This window comes from Odocoileus virginianus, chromosome 2 (genome assembly GCF_023699985.2).
Source record: "Odocoileus virginianus isolate 20LAN1187 ecotype Illinois chromosome 2, Ovbor_1.2, whole genome shotgun sequence".
Classification (NCBI taxonomy): domain Eukaryota; kingdom Metazoa; phylum Chordata; class Mammalia; order Artiodactyla; family Cervidae; genus Odocoileus; species Odocoileus virginianus.
In genome coordinates, this window is record NC_069675.1 from 28,467,069 (window position 1) to 28,484,756 (window position 17,688).

At 35.7% G+C, this 17,688-nt stretch overlaps 1 protein-coding gene across 1 annotated transcript in view; it reads left to right on the forward strand.

Annotated features, from left to right (window-relative positions):
* Positions 1-17,688, forward strand: part of MSH2 (mutS homolog 2) — a 76,638-nt gene that overhangs the window by 11,157 nt on the left and 47,793 nt on the right. Inside the window, exons 4-7 of the mRNA XM_070477967.1 lie at positions 286-432; positions 2,868-3,017; positions 3,631-3,764; positions 13,451-13,650. Coding sequence (XP_070334068.1) covers positions 286-432; positions 2,868-3,017; positions 3,631-3,764; positions 13,451-13,650 — 631 coding nt within the window. The remainder of the gene's footprint in view (positions 1-285; positions 433-2,867; positions 3,018-3,630; positions 3,765-13,450; positions 13,651-17,688) is intronic.

Here is a 17,688-nt window from a genome sequence, read left to right on the forward strand (position 1 = left end):
ATGTAGGCAACTTTCCCCAAGTATTATTCTCTTAGTTTTTACCTCTGAGACTGTTTTTTGAAAGCTTCATGTAAGCCTAATTTTAAATTTCCACAAAAATTTTATTTATCGATTTTTAAAATACATGTTAATACATATTACCAATGTTTTATTGCATGTATTGTTGTGTGACAATATAATGTGGGTTAATAAGCTGTTTGTTAAAATGTTACTTTATATTTGTCAGTGGCACAACTTTCTGTATTGCTTTTCTCCTAGTAATTTAAAATATTTCCTGTAAAATAGGTTATTCAGAGAGGAGGAATTTTGATCACAGAAAGAAAAAGAGCTGACTTTTCCACAAAAGATATTTATCAGGACCTCAACCGGTTGTTGAAAGGCAAAAAGGGAGAACAAATGAATAGTGCTGTGTTGCCAGAAATGGAGAACCAGGTATGTGGATTACAAATGTGAATTTACCCCTAAATAGTGACATTTTAGAAGGCTGCTTCTGTCATCTATATCTCAAAGCCTAAAATGGATCACTGATTTTTAAGCTTATTTTAATCTGTGATGAAGTTTGTGAAAATGACTAGAAAAGGAATGACTAGAAAAATTCAAACATAATCTTAAATTTAACTTCATTATATTTACACAACATATATCCTTGGGGTGAGGAAGAGATTATTGTTTTACTGGTTTCACCAGAAAGAGCCTGATTACGGTCAGCTTAGTAGATGAGGTAGCATAGTTGGTACTATTAAAGTTTTATAATATAGGAGCTGTGAGGTTTTTAATAAATTACTTCAGCTTCATTATGTCTTAAAGGATTGTTGTGGAGATTAAAAAGTAGTAAGTATGGAAATATACACAGTGCATAATAATTGCAAAATAAATGCTACATTTAAGCAGTTTGGCTCAAAAATTGGCACTGATTGTGTTCAGTGTTAGACATGAATATGCAAACAATGGTTGAAATTTATTTTCAATTTTTCAAATCTTTGAAGAAAGTATGGTTTGGGAGTTATATTTTTATGTAAAATATTAGAAACCTCTTTGAATGGTTATTTGTGGATCACTGACAAGTAAAATAAAAATTTGTATATTTAAATAAGTGTAAGTTATAACTACTTATAATTTTCAAAATTGACTTCAAACTAGAATAAACTGAGACTGTTATTACCGTCATGATTTTCCAGAGATTACTTAGCACATAATCGTTTGATCCTTATCAACTAAGTTTATCTGTTTTACTTTCTCCGTGTGACAGAATGAAAAGCCATTGTGTATGTGTAATAATCCCAGTACAGACATTCCCTGACTTACGGTTCAACTAGTGATTTTTTTTAACTGTACAATGGTGCAAAAGTGATATTTATTCAGTAGAAACTATACTCTGAATTTTGACCTTTTCCTGGACTAGCAAAAAACTGTGGTGCAGTTTTCTGGTGATGCTGGGCAGCAGCGGCAGCTCTCAGTCAGCCGTGGGACCACAAGGGTTTAGTAGCCAGTACACTTAAACCATGCTGTACCTGTAGAGCCATTCTGGTTTCTGCTTTCAGTAGTGTTCAATAAATTTTGAGCTATTAAACTGTATTATAAAGTTGGCTTTGTGTTAGATGAGTTTGTCCAACTATAGGCTAATGTGTTCTGAGCACATTTAAGGCAGATGAAGCTAAGCTATGATGTTCAGTAGGTTAACTGTATTAAATGCATTTTCCATTTATGATAGGCTTATTGGCATGTAACCTCGTAAGTCAAGGAAAAGCTGTATTAGAGAAAATTACTTCAGTGTTGAAAATTGGAAGACGCTTCCAGGGCTACTGAGGGCTTCCCAGGTGGCTCAGTGGTAAAGAATCCATTTGCCAATGCAGGAGACTCAGGTTTGATCCCTCAGTTGGGAAGAGCCCCTGGAAGAGGAAAGGGCAACCCACTCCAGTATTCTTCCCAGGATAATCCCATGGCCAGAGGAGCCTCGTGCGCTACTGTCCGTGGGGTTGCAGAGTCAGACATGACTAAGTGACTGAGCAAGCACACAAGCCTCTTCGGGATACTAAAAATTGTCAGCATCTGTCCCTCGTGGTAACATAGCAGGAGATTCATGTATATTTGGCAAAGGCAGATAGATGACTGTGTTATCAATTAGGAAACATGCACATTCACAATGAGTTTGGTGCCAAGTATAAGTAGAATTTTCATCGGGCTATCAGTTTAATGTCCTTAGCTTTTTTTGTGTTATTATAGTAGTAAAATAGGCAGTTATTTCTTATTTAAATATGCTTACAAGGATGTATATATATCATAAGTGTATAGCTAAATTTTTATGAATTGTAAGTACCCACATAACCAGCACCCGTGAAACAGAATAGTACCGGGATCATAAGACCCTTTTTATGTTTTCTTCCAGTTGTTAACCTCCATTAGTACCTCTGACAGTATGAATTAGTTTGATCTATTTTTGTAGTTTATATAAATGGACTCATAAAGATCATGCTCTTGTGATTTCCTTTTTTCAGTATTATGTTTGTGAGATAATCTGTATTGTCATGTGTTTTGGTGGATTGTTTGTGCTTATATCTAATTGTTGTATGTAGTATTCCGCAGTATGAACGTGCCAGGCTTTACCCTTTTTACTCTTGGTGGACAATAGCGTAATTTCTCCTTTTGGCTATTATAGTGTTGCTATTACAGTAAATTTTCACTTCCTAAAAATCATTTTCTAGTCTTAAAAAGGCTTATTTAAACTTTGATTTTCTTGGTTTGAATTGGGAAAAAATACCAGGAGAAATGAGTGTTTGAAATTTATTTTCATATTACCATTTGTTTTTTTAAAAAAATCTCTAGAATTCTAGTGATAGCCATCTTTTGTTTTATATTCTTAATCTTAGGTTGCAGTTTCATCCTTGTCTGCAGTAATCAAATTTTTAGAACTCTTATCAGATGACTCAAACTTTGGACAGTTTGAACTGACTACTTTTGACTTCAGCCAGTACATGAAATTGGATATTGCAGCAGTGAGAGCCCTTAACCTTTTCCAGGTAAAAAAAAATACATCAGTTTAAAATATTTCCTTTTATATATAGAATATAAGACTTAATAAGGAGCTTAAATATTTTAAAATATTATACTTAAATAGTTTCGAATTACTATATTTTTCTAATTGCAAACTGTATAAATATAATTTGTTCTGACTTTATGAATAAATTGTGTATTAACAACAGTTTTTAAAAATTATATTTTAAGAAGTTTTATGTCTAAAACTGCAATAATTACAAAGTGGTGGTGTTTTGGGGAACAGCATACAGCAGAAAATCAGATTAATACATTAAAAGTCTGATTTTCAGATAAGGAGCTTTTGTGTACATTTCAATTTAATATTTGAAGAAAGTTAAGTTTTGCGTTGTTGTTACAAGTTTGGAGATTGAACGGGTTGGTTATTTTTTTTTTCCCATGAGTCTTGTGGGGTTTTAATTCCCCAAGCAAGGATTGAACCCAGGCCTTTGGCAGTGAAAGCTTAGACTCCTAACCACTGGATACCAGGGAGTATCCAATGTTAAGTGTTCTTGTTCCCAAAATTAAGTAATCCTTTTTCATGGCATAGTAAGGTCATTAATGAGCCTGCCACTTCCCTATTTTATTTCTGTTTACTAGGGTTCTGTTGAAGATACTTCTGGCTCTCAGTCTCTGGCTGCATTGCTGAATAAATGCAAAACCCCTCAAGGACAAAGACTGGTTAACCAGTGGATTAAGCAGCCTCTTATGGACAAGAACAGAATAGAAGAGAGGTATATTTTTAAAAAGTGTGCACTTTTGTAAACTCTTAAGTAACTTCCAGTCACTCCATATGCTTATACCACTTATTACAGCATGCAATTTTGCATCTATATTTTAGCATCTAACTGCACAGAAAGTTAATAAAGTAGTAGAGTAGTGGTGATTTAGATTAACTTATTTTCTTAATTATGTTTTTTTACCCTTCACTATAAAAAGGTGAACTTTTATTAGAGAGGTGGTGTAGGTATAAGGTTTCAGAGCATTTGAGCTTTGGAGCTAGTTTACCTTGGTTCATATTGAGCTCTTCCACTTAGGTGCTGTGTTGTATTGGGTATTATTGAACCTCTGGGTGGCAGTTTCTTCCCTTTCAAAATGACAGTAATAACACACCTCCTTAGGGTTGCTATGAGGATTAGATGATTTAATGTATTTAAAGTACTTTGAATAAGGTCTGGCACAAAGGAAGTACTTACTCTTTATTATTCTAGAAAAAATTTAAGGCAGCCTAAACATATTTCAGAAAATCTTTAAAATTGAGGAAATAAAAGAAAAAGCTGTATAATGCTGCTGCATATAATGTGAGTAGCATTGAAGTATGTTTTATTTTTATCTTTTATTTTAGACATAAGTTTTAAAACTTAAATGAAGTGTAATACACATAAAAGCGCAAATCCTAAAGGTGCAGTTTGATGGATTTTCACAAAGTAAATACCTTGGTAACAGCACATAAGTCAGGAAACAACATAACTAGCATCCTCAAAACTCTTCTCAGTTATAGTTACTGCCTCTCCTCACTTCAAGGGTAATAACTGTCCTTCTAGCCTCATAGATTAATTAGTTTTACCTGTTTTTGAACTGCATATAAGTAAAATACTTTTCTATAGTTCACTCTTAATGTTTGATAGTTTTTTAAAAACATAGTTATAATCCTATTATAGTTTTGTGTTCTGGTTTTTTCCCACTTATGTTTATATTATCATAAGCATTTTTTAGGGTTGCTGTTTTATGTTCATATTCAGCATTTTTAATAAATTCATAATATTTTATTGACTGGATATACTTTACCCTTTTCAATAATTAGGTTATTTCAGTGACCTTATTGTATACCTAACATTTCCAGTTTGGTAAATTAAGATATATTGCCAGAATAGGTAAAAGTCAATATTTTTATGGATTTGATGTTGTCAAATTGTTCAAGAATTGTTGAATACCTACTGAATTCTGATGGTATACAAAAAGCATGATGATCCCTTTGGGACTATATATATGCCAGGCAAACATAAAATAGTTGATCAGTATCATAAGACACCCTGCAGATAATTACCAAGCTAAGCATTGATCCTGTGGATTCTAAAGGGTCTTAAAATAAAAACAACTCATGAAGTCAGCAGACTGTGGGTATGTTGATATATCATTAAGAATATGGAAGTTGAAATGCTAAGGTAACTTTCTGAAGCCAGGTTTGTTGGAGAAGATGAGTGGGATTTAGTAACAAAATGAGAAATAGGAAGGATTGGATATTTGCAAGTAATTAAGGCAGTTTACAGGTTTTTATTTTAATTATGTGTGACCAACTACGTTTACATAAGTCAGATGTCAAACAGAACAGGATAACAGTGCTGAGTTTCTTGCTCTCATCTCCCGGTTTCCCAGGACTCTTCCTCAGGGCCTCTGCACAGCAGCGGGGGTACATTTCTTATTGTGCTCTGTGTGAATCTTGCCCTGGGAGCAACTGGTCTTAATCAGATTCTTGAGTTGCCTTCCATGGAAAGTCTTTGCCTGCACAAGTAGAAGTTTATATCCATTCTCCCTCATCTTTTTGTTGTTTCTTAAAAGGAATGATAGGTAATTTAATTCTCATACTCTCGGTCGTTGGTTGGGATTGTAGGAACAGAGCACATGTCAGTGGTCCTCTTCTGTTTTAACAGAGCGTGCATGTATTGGACCCTTCAAAAACCTGAGACATCACTTACTGTTAGCAGAATAGCAAGTTATTTAGAAAGCAAGATACCAATTAATTTTTTGGCTATAATTAAAGGTTATTTTCATAGGACATAGCAATAATTTCCAAAATCTGATAAACTTACAAGACTGACTAATTGGGAATACGATTTGCGAGAATGGCTTTCTGAGTCAGATCATGATCTGCTTTTCTGCACCTGTAGGATGAGGAAATATTTTCTCCTTTCTATCTTGGGGAGAATTTTTTTTTAACCAGCAATTAGGAAGGTCTGTGGTTTTCAAGGCCCAGTGCTGAAATTCCACAGAGCAGGAAGACAAAGTTACACTCCTTAAGGCAGACTTCTGTTGGGCTGTTCAGACAGTCTCCTTTTTTTTAAATACCCTTTCTCAGTTCCACCTGCTGTGATACATCATGCTTCTAGTTTATGCCTTGCTGGGGTTCTCATTGTCTTCTTCTGTAAGCATTTAAGATTAAGAGGGATTATTTTTCAGAGCTGCATATTGAATCAAGCTTTTGTTCTTCCTGTCACTGTTTTGCGGTGATTTTCTAGTAGAGAGGTAGTGGAAATCTCGACTCCACCCTTTTAAAACTAAGTGAGGAGTTAAAGTGTGTGGCTGTGCAGGGAATTCTGTTAAGGAAAGCAAAGATTTCTCTGTTTTCTATTTTTACTAGAGCGGACAGAGGAACAGTTGTGACTAGATCTTTGAGTTTGATGGATACATCTACTCCGGAGGTATAGCCTAGTGATGGTTCAGGAATAATAATGAAGATAGGATTGCTTTTAAGTCATTGTCAGGCTCTTAGGAGGAAAAGACTGGTTGCCTGGCACCTTGCTAAGTATCTCACATTCATTAGCTGAGAGGTAGTGGAGACTGGCTGCTGTCTGGCCTGACTCCAGAGCCCATGCCTTTCATCTTTGTACTGTATTTCTTGCTTCTATCAGTTGTGTTTAATTTGATCCAAGTTGAATTTTAACATCAGAAATGAAATGTACTATTTTGGCTTTTAAGTTATACCTGTGAAATCGCTTTATGTGTGGTAATGCTCATTTTTCCATTCATTAAAACCTATTTGCACTGGCAATACTTTATAGCTAGCTAATGGCTTAAGTACTTTAATCTCCAGTGAGAATTGATAGTTACTACCTTTAAGAAGTGAGTTTCTGGGTATTTCTTCCTTTTGTGTTTTACCTAACAGTCAAATTAGGAATTATAACAAGAATGCTGTCCATATTACTATTAAGAATCCTCAGATTTGCACATGGCACTAGGACTGTTACCATTAGTTTTAATTTTTTAGGACTTTTTTTGCTTTTTGTCTTTCCACAGATTTATGTGAAGCCTTAATGAATGATCCTTTGTTGTTGTTGTTAGACTTTAAAGAACATTGAATATATGTTAGCATATGACATAGTTCACTCATGAAGTTGCTGATGATACCATTTGCACATGTTGAATTTGGTATTCTTATTGCTTTCTAGTTTAACATTATTTTTATATGACATTTAATAGTAGTTTTATTTGAAATATGTCTCCAAGTAAAAGTAGTTCCTATAAATGTAGAAATAGTAGTGGTGCTTATGTGATAGTATATCATGCTTCTTGAGGCAGTGTACTTCCGGGGTTATATTCAGACTTAGACCTATGTTTCTTTCCAGGTTATGTTAAGTATTCTTTTGTGCAAGGCTGTCTTTAGTTAGTAGTGAGTGTTCTGCGGAAACAGAGGTCTGGAGGTCATACAGTGAGTGCAGTTTCTTTAAAACAGCAAGGCTTTGCTCTGGCCTCAGAGGACAAACAGGAGGATTGTCACTCCATTGCTTTTCTCACCATTGTTTTCTCTGCTTCCAAATCAAGTAGTGAAACCCCTTATTCTGGTTTCTGGATTGATCTGCTAGTCCCTTTGAATTTTGTTTGCCTTCCTATCCAGTCTGTACCACAAAGGCAACCCTTTTTCCAGTGCTTTCATGGGGGACATAGAATTTCTTGCCCCGTTAGCACTTTGTCAGACTGCCCCCTCTTTCTCTATTAAAACTTGCTGGAGAGGTCACACAATGCAGATTGGATCCACTGTACTTTTCAAGCCATCTAGCTTTCACTGCTACCTGGTGTTACTTTTGTTACATGACTTATTACAGTGACCAGTGCAGCATTTTGCATTTTCCATTCAGCTCCTCCTACACTTAAACAGATGATCTCCTCCTTGATTCTTACAGTCGTATCTATATTTTCAGTTTTCTATTTCCTGGTTCTGTCTCACAAGAGGAAGTAGTACTCTTTCCTTTCCAAAGGCGACATTTCCATTTTGCTTCTGGTTACAGTTTTTTTTTTTTTTCTATTCTCTCCTTCAGTTTTCTTCTATTGTGTCCTATATTCTTTTCCTGTCAAGTCTCTGCTGTTGCTGTTCCACCATTCCTTCCCAAGTGTTTTCCTCAAAATCCCATCTCTTTAAATCCCAACTGTTCAGAATATTGGAAAAGATTTAAGGCAAAAGGAGAAGGGGCAGCAGAGGATGAGATAAGATAGCTTCAGTGCCTCGGTGGACATGAGTTTGGGCAAACTCTGGGAGATAGTGGAGGTCAGAATGTGGTTCCCCAGCTCCCCTGGAGTTCTCTGCTTTTTTGTTGCATTTTATATTTCATTTGTTATTCACTAATTGTAAGAATAGACATGTCCTTCTTCACTAGATTGAATGTTCTTTGAAAGCATATTCCTCTCTTATACGTTTGGCCTCTTTTTTTTTCTTTTTTAATTTTCTTAACCCTACCTCGCAGATTATCTATTTAATGTATCAGATGAGTGGTGCTGTCTGCCTTAAACCATGTGAAGAACAGATAAAGAAGGGACTCAAAATCTTGTAGTTCTTTAGGTACCAAATTTATTCTCAGCCATATAAATATACTGTTGTGAAATTCCAACCAGTTATTCTTACAGTGAGATTAGAAATAGTGGCTTTAAAGAATGGAAAGAATAGTGAATTTAAAATATCACAAATTTCACAACTAATTTTATAATTTATTCTTTTGAAATTTTAGAGATGAACTGACCCCACAAATGATCTGATATTCTAGTTAGTTTGAAAATTAATGTGTCAAATTGTGACAGTTGAGTAATTTTGAGTAGGATTGACAGATATACCTTGTTTTGCCAACAGTAACTTTGGTACTTCTGAAATTGTGATTTGAAAATGGCATTGTCATGGAAACAGTAGAGCAGTCTTTTTTAAAAAAAACCTCTGTTAGCCAGAACATAAACTAATACTATAATTATTTCTGAAATGGTTTATTGAATAGACTTGTGAAACTAGCAATTTATTAGACTTTTAATGATACCCAGACCAAAGACTGAGGGGACTATATATCTTGCCTTGTGCTATGTGTTTTAGAAGCTTTTTCATTCTCGCTGTTTTACTTCTTAATACTCTTATTGGAACTTTATGCTCCTTTTTTTTTATTGCAGTACACTTGATTTATGATGTGTTCATTTCTACTGTGCAGCAAGGTGATTCAGTTTTATATTTCTTTATATTCTTTTCCATTATGGTTTATTATCAGATAGTGAATACAGTTCCCTTTGCTATACAATAGGGCCTTGTTTTATTTGTAATAACTTACATCTGCAAACACCTCTTCCCCTTGGCCACCACAAGTCAGTTCTCTATGTCCATGAGTCTGTGTTTGGTAGATAGGTTCATTTGTGTTATATTTTAGACTCTACATACAAGTGATATCATATGGTATTTGTCTTTCTCTTTCTGACTGACTTAGTATGTTAATTTCTAGTTGCATCCATGTTGCTGCAAATGGCATTATTTTGTTCTTTTTTAATGCCTGAGTAGTATTCATTGTGTGTGTGTGTCTGTGTGTGTCTGTGTGTACACAAGTACGTACACACCACATCATCTTTATCCATTCATCTGTTGATGGACCTTTAGGTTGCTTCCATGTCTTGGCTATTGAGAATAGTGCTGCTGTGAAAATAAGGGTGCATGGGTCTTTTTGAATTATTTAGTTCTGTCTGGGTATGTGCCCAGGAATGGGATTGCTGAATCATGTGGTAATTCTATTTTTTGTTTTCTGGGGAACCTACAGACTGTTTTCCAAGTGGCTGCATCAACTTATATCCCCACCAACGGTGTAGAAGGGTTCCCTTTTCTCTCCAGCATTTGTTTGTAGACTTTTTGGTGACGGACATTCTGACTGGTGTGTGAGGTAGTACCTCGCTGTAGTTTTGATTTGCATTTCTCTAATAATTAGTGATATGGAGCATCTTTTCATGTCCCTGTTGGCCATCTGTCTATATGTCTTCTTTGGAGAAATGTATACTTAGGTCTTCTGCTCATTTTTCGATTGGGTTGTTTGGTTTTTTTGTTATTTAGTTGTATATGAGCTGTTTGTAAATTTTGAAAATAAAGCACTTGTTGGTCACATTGTTTGCAAAGTTTTCACCCAGTCTGTGGTTGTCTTTTCATTTTGTTTATGGTTTCCTTTGCCACGCAAAAGTCTGTAAGATTGATTAGGTCCCATTCGTTTGTTTTTGTTTTTGTTGCCTTGGGAGACTGACCTAAGAAAACATTGGAGGATTTATGTCAGAGAATGTTATTACTTACAGTCTCCTGTAGGAGTTTAATGGTTCATGTCATATATTTGAGTCTTTAAGCTATTTTGAGTTTATTTTTGTGTATGGTGTGACAGTATGTTCTAATTTTATTGATTTACATGCAGCTGTCTAACTTTCCCAGCGCCATTTGCTTAGGAGACTTTCTTTTTTCCCATTGTATATTCTTGCTTCCTTTGTCGAAGATTAATTTACCGCAGGTGTGTGGGTTTATTTCTGGGCTCTCTCTTCTGTGGGGTTTTATGCTCTTGAGCAGAGTTGGTTACTGAAGATTCTGTGATCAGGTTTAGAGAAAACAGTGATAAGATATTTCATGGAACAGGAAAGAATCATAGGGAGAGTCTTGATCAGAAATATCTTCTCTATATAGGACTTCCCTGGTAATCTTGGGGTTAAAACTCCATGCTTCCACTTCAGGGGGTGCAGATTGGGGATCCCTAGTTGGGGAAGTAAGATCCCACATGCTGTTTGGTGTGGCAAAAAAAATTAAATTAAAAAAAAAGGAAATATCTTCTCCAAGAGTATTCTTATCATTTATGGAGAGTAGCCTAAGGATACACAAGTTTTAGAAGAGAAAAAGAAACATGAGGTAGGTCATCCAGCATCAGGTTACTTTCATCCTTTTCCTGACCCCCTTAAACTTCTTTTCCTGCTTTATCCTGAGAACTCAGAAATTTCTTGTGACTTTTAGGACTCAGACTTTTTTTCAAACAGTTTGCCTGCAGAAGAATCACCTGAGAAACTGATTCATTGCAGTGTCACAGGTGGGCCCCACCTTGGGCCCACCTCCAAGTGATTTTGATGTGTGTGATCTTGGACCAGGCTTGGAGAAGCCCAGCAGGAGCCAGAGAACTAGCTGGGATAGGCTCACGTTTGCCTTATTGGACTGTGTGATCTGGTTGCATCCCTTACTCAGTTTTGTTTGTTTTATTTGTTAAAATCTAGAGTGCAAACAAGCCAGAGAAATCTTCTCTGGAGCAGTAAGTGCCCGAATTATTCTGTTTGTACATATAGGCTGTGACTGGTTCACAGTACAAGTTTGGTAGCAATCATGTTCCCACTAATTTGGCATTTGCTACAGCGAATATATCTACTACCAACTCCCTCGCTACTATCTTGACATTCTGTAGAGATTGTTGTTTTTCTCTTTATTTTCATCTTTTAAAAGCTGATTTTTTTTTTTTTTTTCACTTCAAGATCTTTTAATCCTGTGATTCTTGATAGCTAAGGGCTATCCCCCTCCCCCGCCCTGCCTCCTCTGGGACATGTAGCAGTGTCTGGAGATGTTTTTGAATTGCTAGTCTGGGAAGAGGGTAGTGGGTAAAATTCAGGGATGCTGTTAAACTGCACGGAATAACAACACCTCACAACAGAGGGGTTATCCAGCTTAAATGTCAACATCACCAAGGTTGTGAAGTCTTGCTTTAATAACTGTAGTCATTATATGGTCACTCCAGGAGCAGTGTATTTTTTCCTTTATATGACATGCTCGGTGAACAGATGATGATGCAGGAATTGTAAATGCTGATGGAGAGATCAGAAAAAAGAAATTTAGAAAACTCTTTTGGTTCCTTTTGCTGTTTCTGTGTAATTTGAGGATTAAAGGAAAATGGTTGTTCCTCTGATAGTGTTCTAAACCTGGGATCGTTGGCTGTACCCACGGCCTACCTTTTGAAGTTTACCTTTCAGCTGTTATTAATACTTCAATACTATCTACAATATAGTTTTTCAAACTGCATATTGTGACCCACTGGTAGGTTGTGAAATTAGTATAGCAGGTGATAACCAGCATTTTTGAAAAGTTAAATACAAAATAAAAGAGTGCACCATATCTAGTAAGAGTAGGTTTTGTCTTGTGAAACCTATTTTAATTATATGTTGTCAGGGAGGAAAATTCCTTTTTCCTAATTCTTCCTAAATAATTATTCTCTTTCCTTGTTTCCTACTCTCCTAATTCTTTGGCTGTGACCCTATGAATTAGACCAACAAAAGACTGATTAATAAGAAAACAAACAGAAGTTTATGCTTACATGGGGGAGCACTCAGGGATGAGTAACTCTAGGGTTAGCTAGAACTTGAGTTATATAGCGTCTTAGCAAAGGAACAATGAATTTTCAAAGAAGTGACAAGACAAAGGAAAAGGACTTTGAGTTTCTAGGGCTACAAACTAGGAAGATAAATATGTGGGAAGCTAATGGTCAATAAAAGATAGTTGGTAGGGTTACATAGGTTCCTCTGGTGCCATCTCCAGGGTGATAAGGGTCTAAACTTGAGTTTAATTGTTGTCCTTCCTGGTAAAAAAGTGTAGGGGAGGGGCACCTATGTAAATTCATGTCCTGCTTTTGGGCATATAAGGACAAGCAAAGAGCGTTCTTTCTTTTTGCTTCTTAGTTGTTCTTAACTTAAAATAGTCCTTAAAGACCAAAGTAGTCCTTACAGACACTAGCATGGCATGTTTTGAGGTAGTGTATTTTGCCCACTATAGCATCTGTACATGTGTGTTCTGGGTCATGATGTAAAAGTATATTTCTTGCTGGGAAAGAAGTGGAAAGCCACTAACTCCAATTAATTATAGAAGCAATATTAGCTGCATGTTTTATAGTTCTGGAAACTAAGATTTAATTTATTGATTTTGGGAAGCAGTAAACTTAGTTCAGTTTTTAATTAGAAAATTTTGGCTTTGTACTGTCATATGGTAATTTTAGAGTGCATTTTTAATTTATAAGATTTTCTGATAAAATAAATACTGGTTTTGGCAGCATTCTTGAATTGTAATTTTGTTTCATTAAAGATCATTGTTTACATGTGCAGTAATGTGTCAATATCAATGGAGTCCCAATAATGAGATTTGGATATTAACTGATTAGAAACTGCTTATATCACAGTGTTATGGAACTTTCCCATCGTCTACAAAAAGCTAACATTTCAGAATAAATTCAAACTTCTTATATAGAGTTTTTGAGTTGAGACATGCACCTAGTTGACAAATTTTAATTTCATATTAAATATTAATTCTGAAGATTAATTCAAATGTAATTTATTAGAATTAAATAAAATATTAAATATATTAAGTAATAGAAAACTAAACCAAAATATTAAAAGATTCTAATATTTATTTTAGATTAAATTTGGTAGAAGCTTTTGTAGAAGATGCAGAATTGAGGCAGAGTTTACAAGAAGATTTACTTCGTCGATTTCCAGATCTTAACCGACTTGCCAAGAAATTTCAAAGACAAGCAGCAAATTTACAAGATTGTTACCGACTCTATCAGGGTATAAATCAACTCCCTAATGTTATTCAGGCTTTGGAAAAATATGAAGGTAAAAAATTATTTTGTTTCTGTTTTCCTTCACTCCAGATGTGCTGTCCTTTTTAAAGTTGGTTCTGGTAACTCATCTTTAAGTTTTTCTAGTAACAGGTTTGTATTGCCCTATGGCTACATTGCAGAAGCCAGAAGTTGTCAGTTTATAATTTTTGTTTTTTAGTTTAGAATTTTTGTTTTTTAGAAATGAATATTAGGATTACAAGGTTTATTAATAGGTCTCTTGCGCTAACAGGGGTGGCTTAACTGGATTTGATTGATGAAGACGATTAACAAGACCCAAAATGACAGTGCTTATGAATGTTTGGTTTGTTACAGGGAAAGGATACAGTCTGGCAGCCACGCTAGAGTAATGATAATGTGTCAGAGCCAAAAGCTGTCAGAGCAGTGGGGCCAGGGAGCTTAGGTTCTGGTGTCTATGGAAAGGTCCTTGATGAGGAAGGTGCACCTTCTCAGATCAGGGACCGCTAATGTAAGGAGAACACCCTGGAACCAGGGAGCTTTAAACAATTTTGTTGGGCTTTTTAATATTTTGCTGGTCTTGTGGACAGTTTCCGGTTTTGTAACTAGCTTCCACAGCAGAGCCCTCTTGGGGCCTCACTGAGACCAGGTACAAATCATCAATCACAATGCTACTAAGCTGAATGAACCACCTTGAATCTCCTTGGACTAGTGATTATAAAATAACACAATTAGTATGTTTCATGCCTCGACCAGGGGACTGCCACGTAGGAACTTTAAGAAAACACCGCAGGCTAATTCCAGGCCTGCTAGAATGAACCTTTCCAGTACACCCATGAAAGAAAGTTAAGACAGAAGGTCTTGGTGGTAACAGTTGAAATCAGAGGGAACTTACTAGAATAAAGTAAGCAGACTTATAATAGTTAATCAATATATTAGTGGATAAAATCAGATTGCTCTTATGAGCATAGTTTTTAATTTTAAGTGAACATAAGTTTCTACAATGAATAGTAAGTACAAAGGTATATGTCTAATATAAAAAGCATTTTAAGTTTCAGAGTTAAAAATCAATATCTCTTAGAACTATTAAAAACAAAACTTGCAATATTATGTGAAAACTTGTTGAACTTTTTTGGAGGTAGACTTAAAACAATGATGACTGGTACAAAATAAGTATAGATTTAACTTAAATTTGTGGTAACCTTTCCTCTTATTTATCTAGCAGAATGTTAAAGAAGAGCTAACTGTCTTTGCAGAGTACCACTGTATATAAAGTAATCCTGTTCTAGTCAGGGCTTCTTATTAGACCAGTGAGGCTTAAATGCTCTTGTATTTAGTGCCACCAAAGTGAAATTAGAGGAGATGTGTCTTTTCTGTTTCACATTTCTTATTGTGGCTTAATTTCCCTTCTTGTGCCTCTATTTCTTCACCCTATAAATGAATATCTTCTACTGTTCTGATTTCCTGATTGCGTCTCCTCTGGCTTTATTTCTGCAGGATCAGCTGGAAGTGCCAGGGAATTGACTGACCAGTGTTAGGATTGTAATCAGGGTATGATCATGGAGATAGGCTGTCTAAACAATTCACTCCTACCACTTAATATCAGATGTTTTAAACATTCCTCTCCTCATCTCTTCCTTCATCAGGTAGAAAAGGCGTCCTGTCCCTGCGTCCTCTCTTATGCCTGTGTACTCGGTGAAGTTTCTGAAAGCACGTTTTCTTCTGCCATTGACTACACTGGCTTCAGCTCTACCCATAGTATTAAAATGGCATTCGCTGAAACTTCCCTGTTGCTAAATTCAGTGAACATGGTCTAGTCTTACCTAACCAGGTTTCACTGGTGTGTGTGATGGTCTTTTTTTCCTCCTAGTTTTATTTAGATATAATTGACACATACCATTGTATAAGTTTAGGTTTACAACACAATGATTTGATATGTACATATACTGTGTAAATCACCACAATAAGTTTAGTTAACATGTCACCTCACCTCACGTAGTTATTTTTTTTCTTGCGATGAGAACTTTTAAGATGTAATCTCTTAGCAACTTTCATATATACAGTACAGTTTTGCTTTTTTTTTTTTTTTTTAACTACATGCTGTACATTACATTGCCAGGACTTTTAAATCTTAACAACTTGAAATTTGTACCTTTTGACTACCTTCACCCATTTCCTCCCCCAGCTGCCTCTGGCAGCCATGACATCTGTTTTGTTTTTGAATTTGGTCTTATTAGATTTCACATATAAGTGAGATCATACAGCATTTAACTTTCCTGTCTCTTTTTACTTGACATATGCTCTCAAGTTCCGTCCACATTGCTGCAAATGTCAGGATATCTTTCTTTATGGTTGAATGTTACTCCCTTGTATGTATGTATCAAATTTCTTATCCATTCCTTCATTGGTGGACACTTAGGTTGTTACCACGTCTTGGCTATTGTAAATAATGCTTCAGTGAACGGGAGGGCAGATATTTCTTAAAGATAATGATTTTGTTTTCTTTAAATATATACCTAGAACTGGAATTGCTGAAGCCTTCTATTTTTTTTTGCCTTCCCCTTAAGTGTATCCACCCCCCAACCCAGTTCTATTTTTTACCCTCTTTTCACTCAGTACCTGAAACTTTAAAGCTGGGATTCTTGAATGCATTCTTGAAAGTATCTTGATATTTCATGCAAAATTTTGTGTATATGTATTTTGAGGGGGAGGGAGGATCTGTAATTTTCATCAGATATTCGAAAGCTTATGTAACCTCCTCCCCCCCAAAAAATGTGCAGATAATGTGATTTGCACATTATTTGGGGACTCTTTCTCATTCCTTGGTATATGCACAGAAGTTTTAAATTGGACTTGAAAGTGGCTCTCTTTATCAATGTTCCTGCATATGTGTGGCTTAATATCCTTGAGCAACTGAACAACAACAGTAAAATGTTTTCAACAAGTCAGTTATGAGATCATAACATTATGAAAATTTAATGCTTCATATCGTCAGTTTGTTAACTGATGTCCAGTTAAAATATTTGTAATCACCCAGCATAGAAAGTATTAGAGGAGGAAGATGGTTCCAAGTTTTGTGATGCTAAGAGCTATGCTTTTCTCTTTCTATAATATGGAATGTTGGAGAACTGAGGAGTATCCTAGTCACTGAGAGACTCACTGACCTGTCTTGAGTTTATTTTAATTGAAGTATAGTTGATTTACAATATTGTGTTAGTTTCAGATGTACAACATAGTGATTCAATATTTTTATAGATTATACTCCATTTAAATTTATTGTAAAATATTGGCTATACGCTTATGCTGTACAAATCATCCTTATAGCTTACTTATTTTACCCATTGTAGTTTGTGCCTCTTAATTTCCTATCCTTCAATTGCCTCTCCTTGTTCTTTCTCCTGGTGCTTGAGCAACTGACCAACAGCATATAGAGAACAATGTTCTCTGTATCTGTGAGTCTGTTTCTGTTTTGTTATATTCGTTCTATTTTTTAGATGCTACATGTGTGTAATAACATGCAGTAGTTGGCTTTCTCTAACTTCTTTTTTTTTGGTTGTTAAATATTTGTTTATTTGGCTGCATCAAGTCTTGGTTGCAGTGTATGGGATCTTTGCTATGTCACGAGGGATCTTTTGATGTGGTGCATGGACTCTCCACTTGTGGCATGGGGGCTCCAAAGTGCGTGGGCTCAGTAGTTGCATCATGCGGGCTAGGTTGCTCTGTGGCATGTGGGTCCTTAGTTCTCTGATCATACTGATTTTTCACAGTGGCTACACCAGTTTGCATTCCCACAGTACAAGGGTTCCCTTTTCTCTACAGCCTTGCCAACAATTTCTTATTTGTGGTCTTTTTGATAATAGCTATTCTGACAGGTGTGAGGTGATGTCTCATTGTGGTTTTGATCTGCATTTTTCTGATGATTAGCGGTGCTGAGCATCTTTTCGTGTGCCTCTCTTGAGCTTTTAAAAAAACACAGTAGAATGCCTTTTCACAGAGTTCAGGATAGCTGTTAGTGTACTGATTTCACGGAGAAAGCCAAAACAGGCTAATTTATGAGGAAAAATCAAATGTGCTG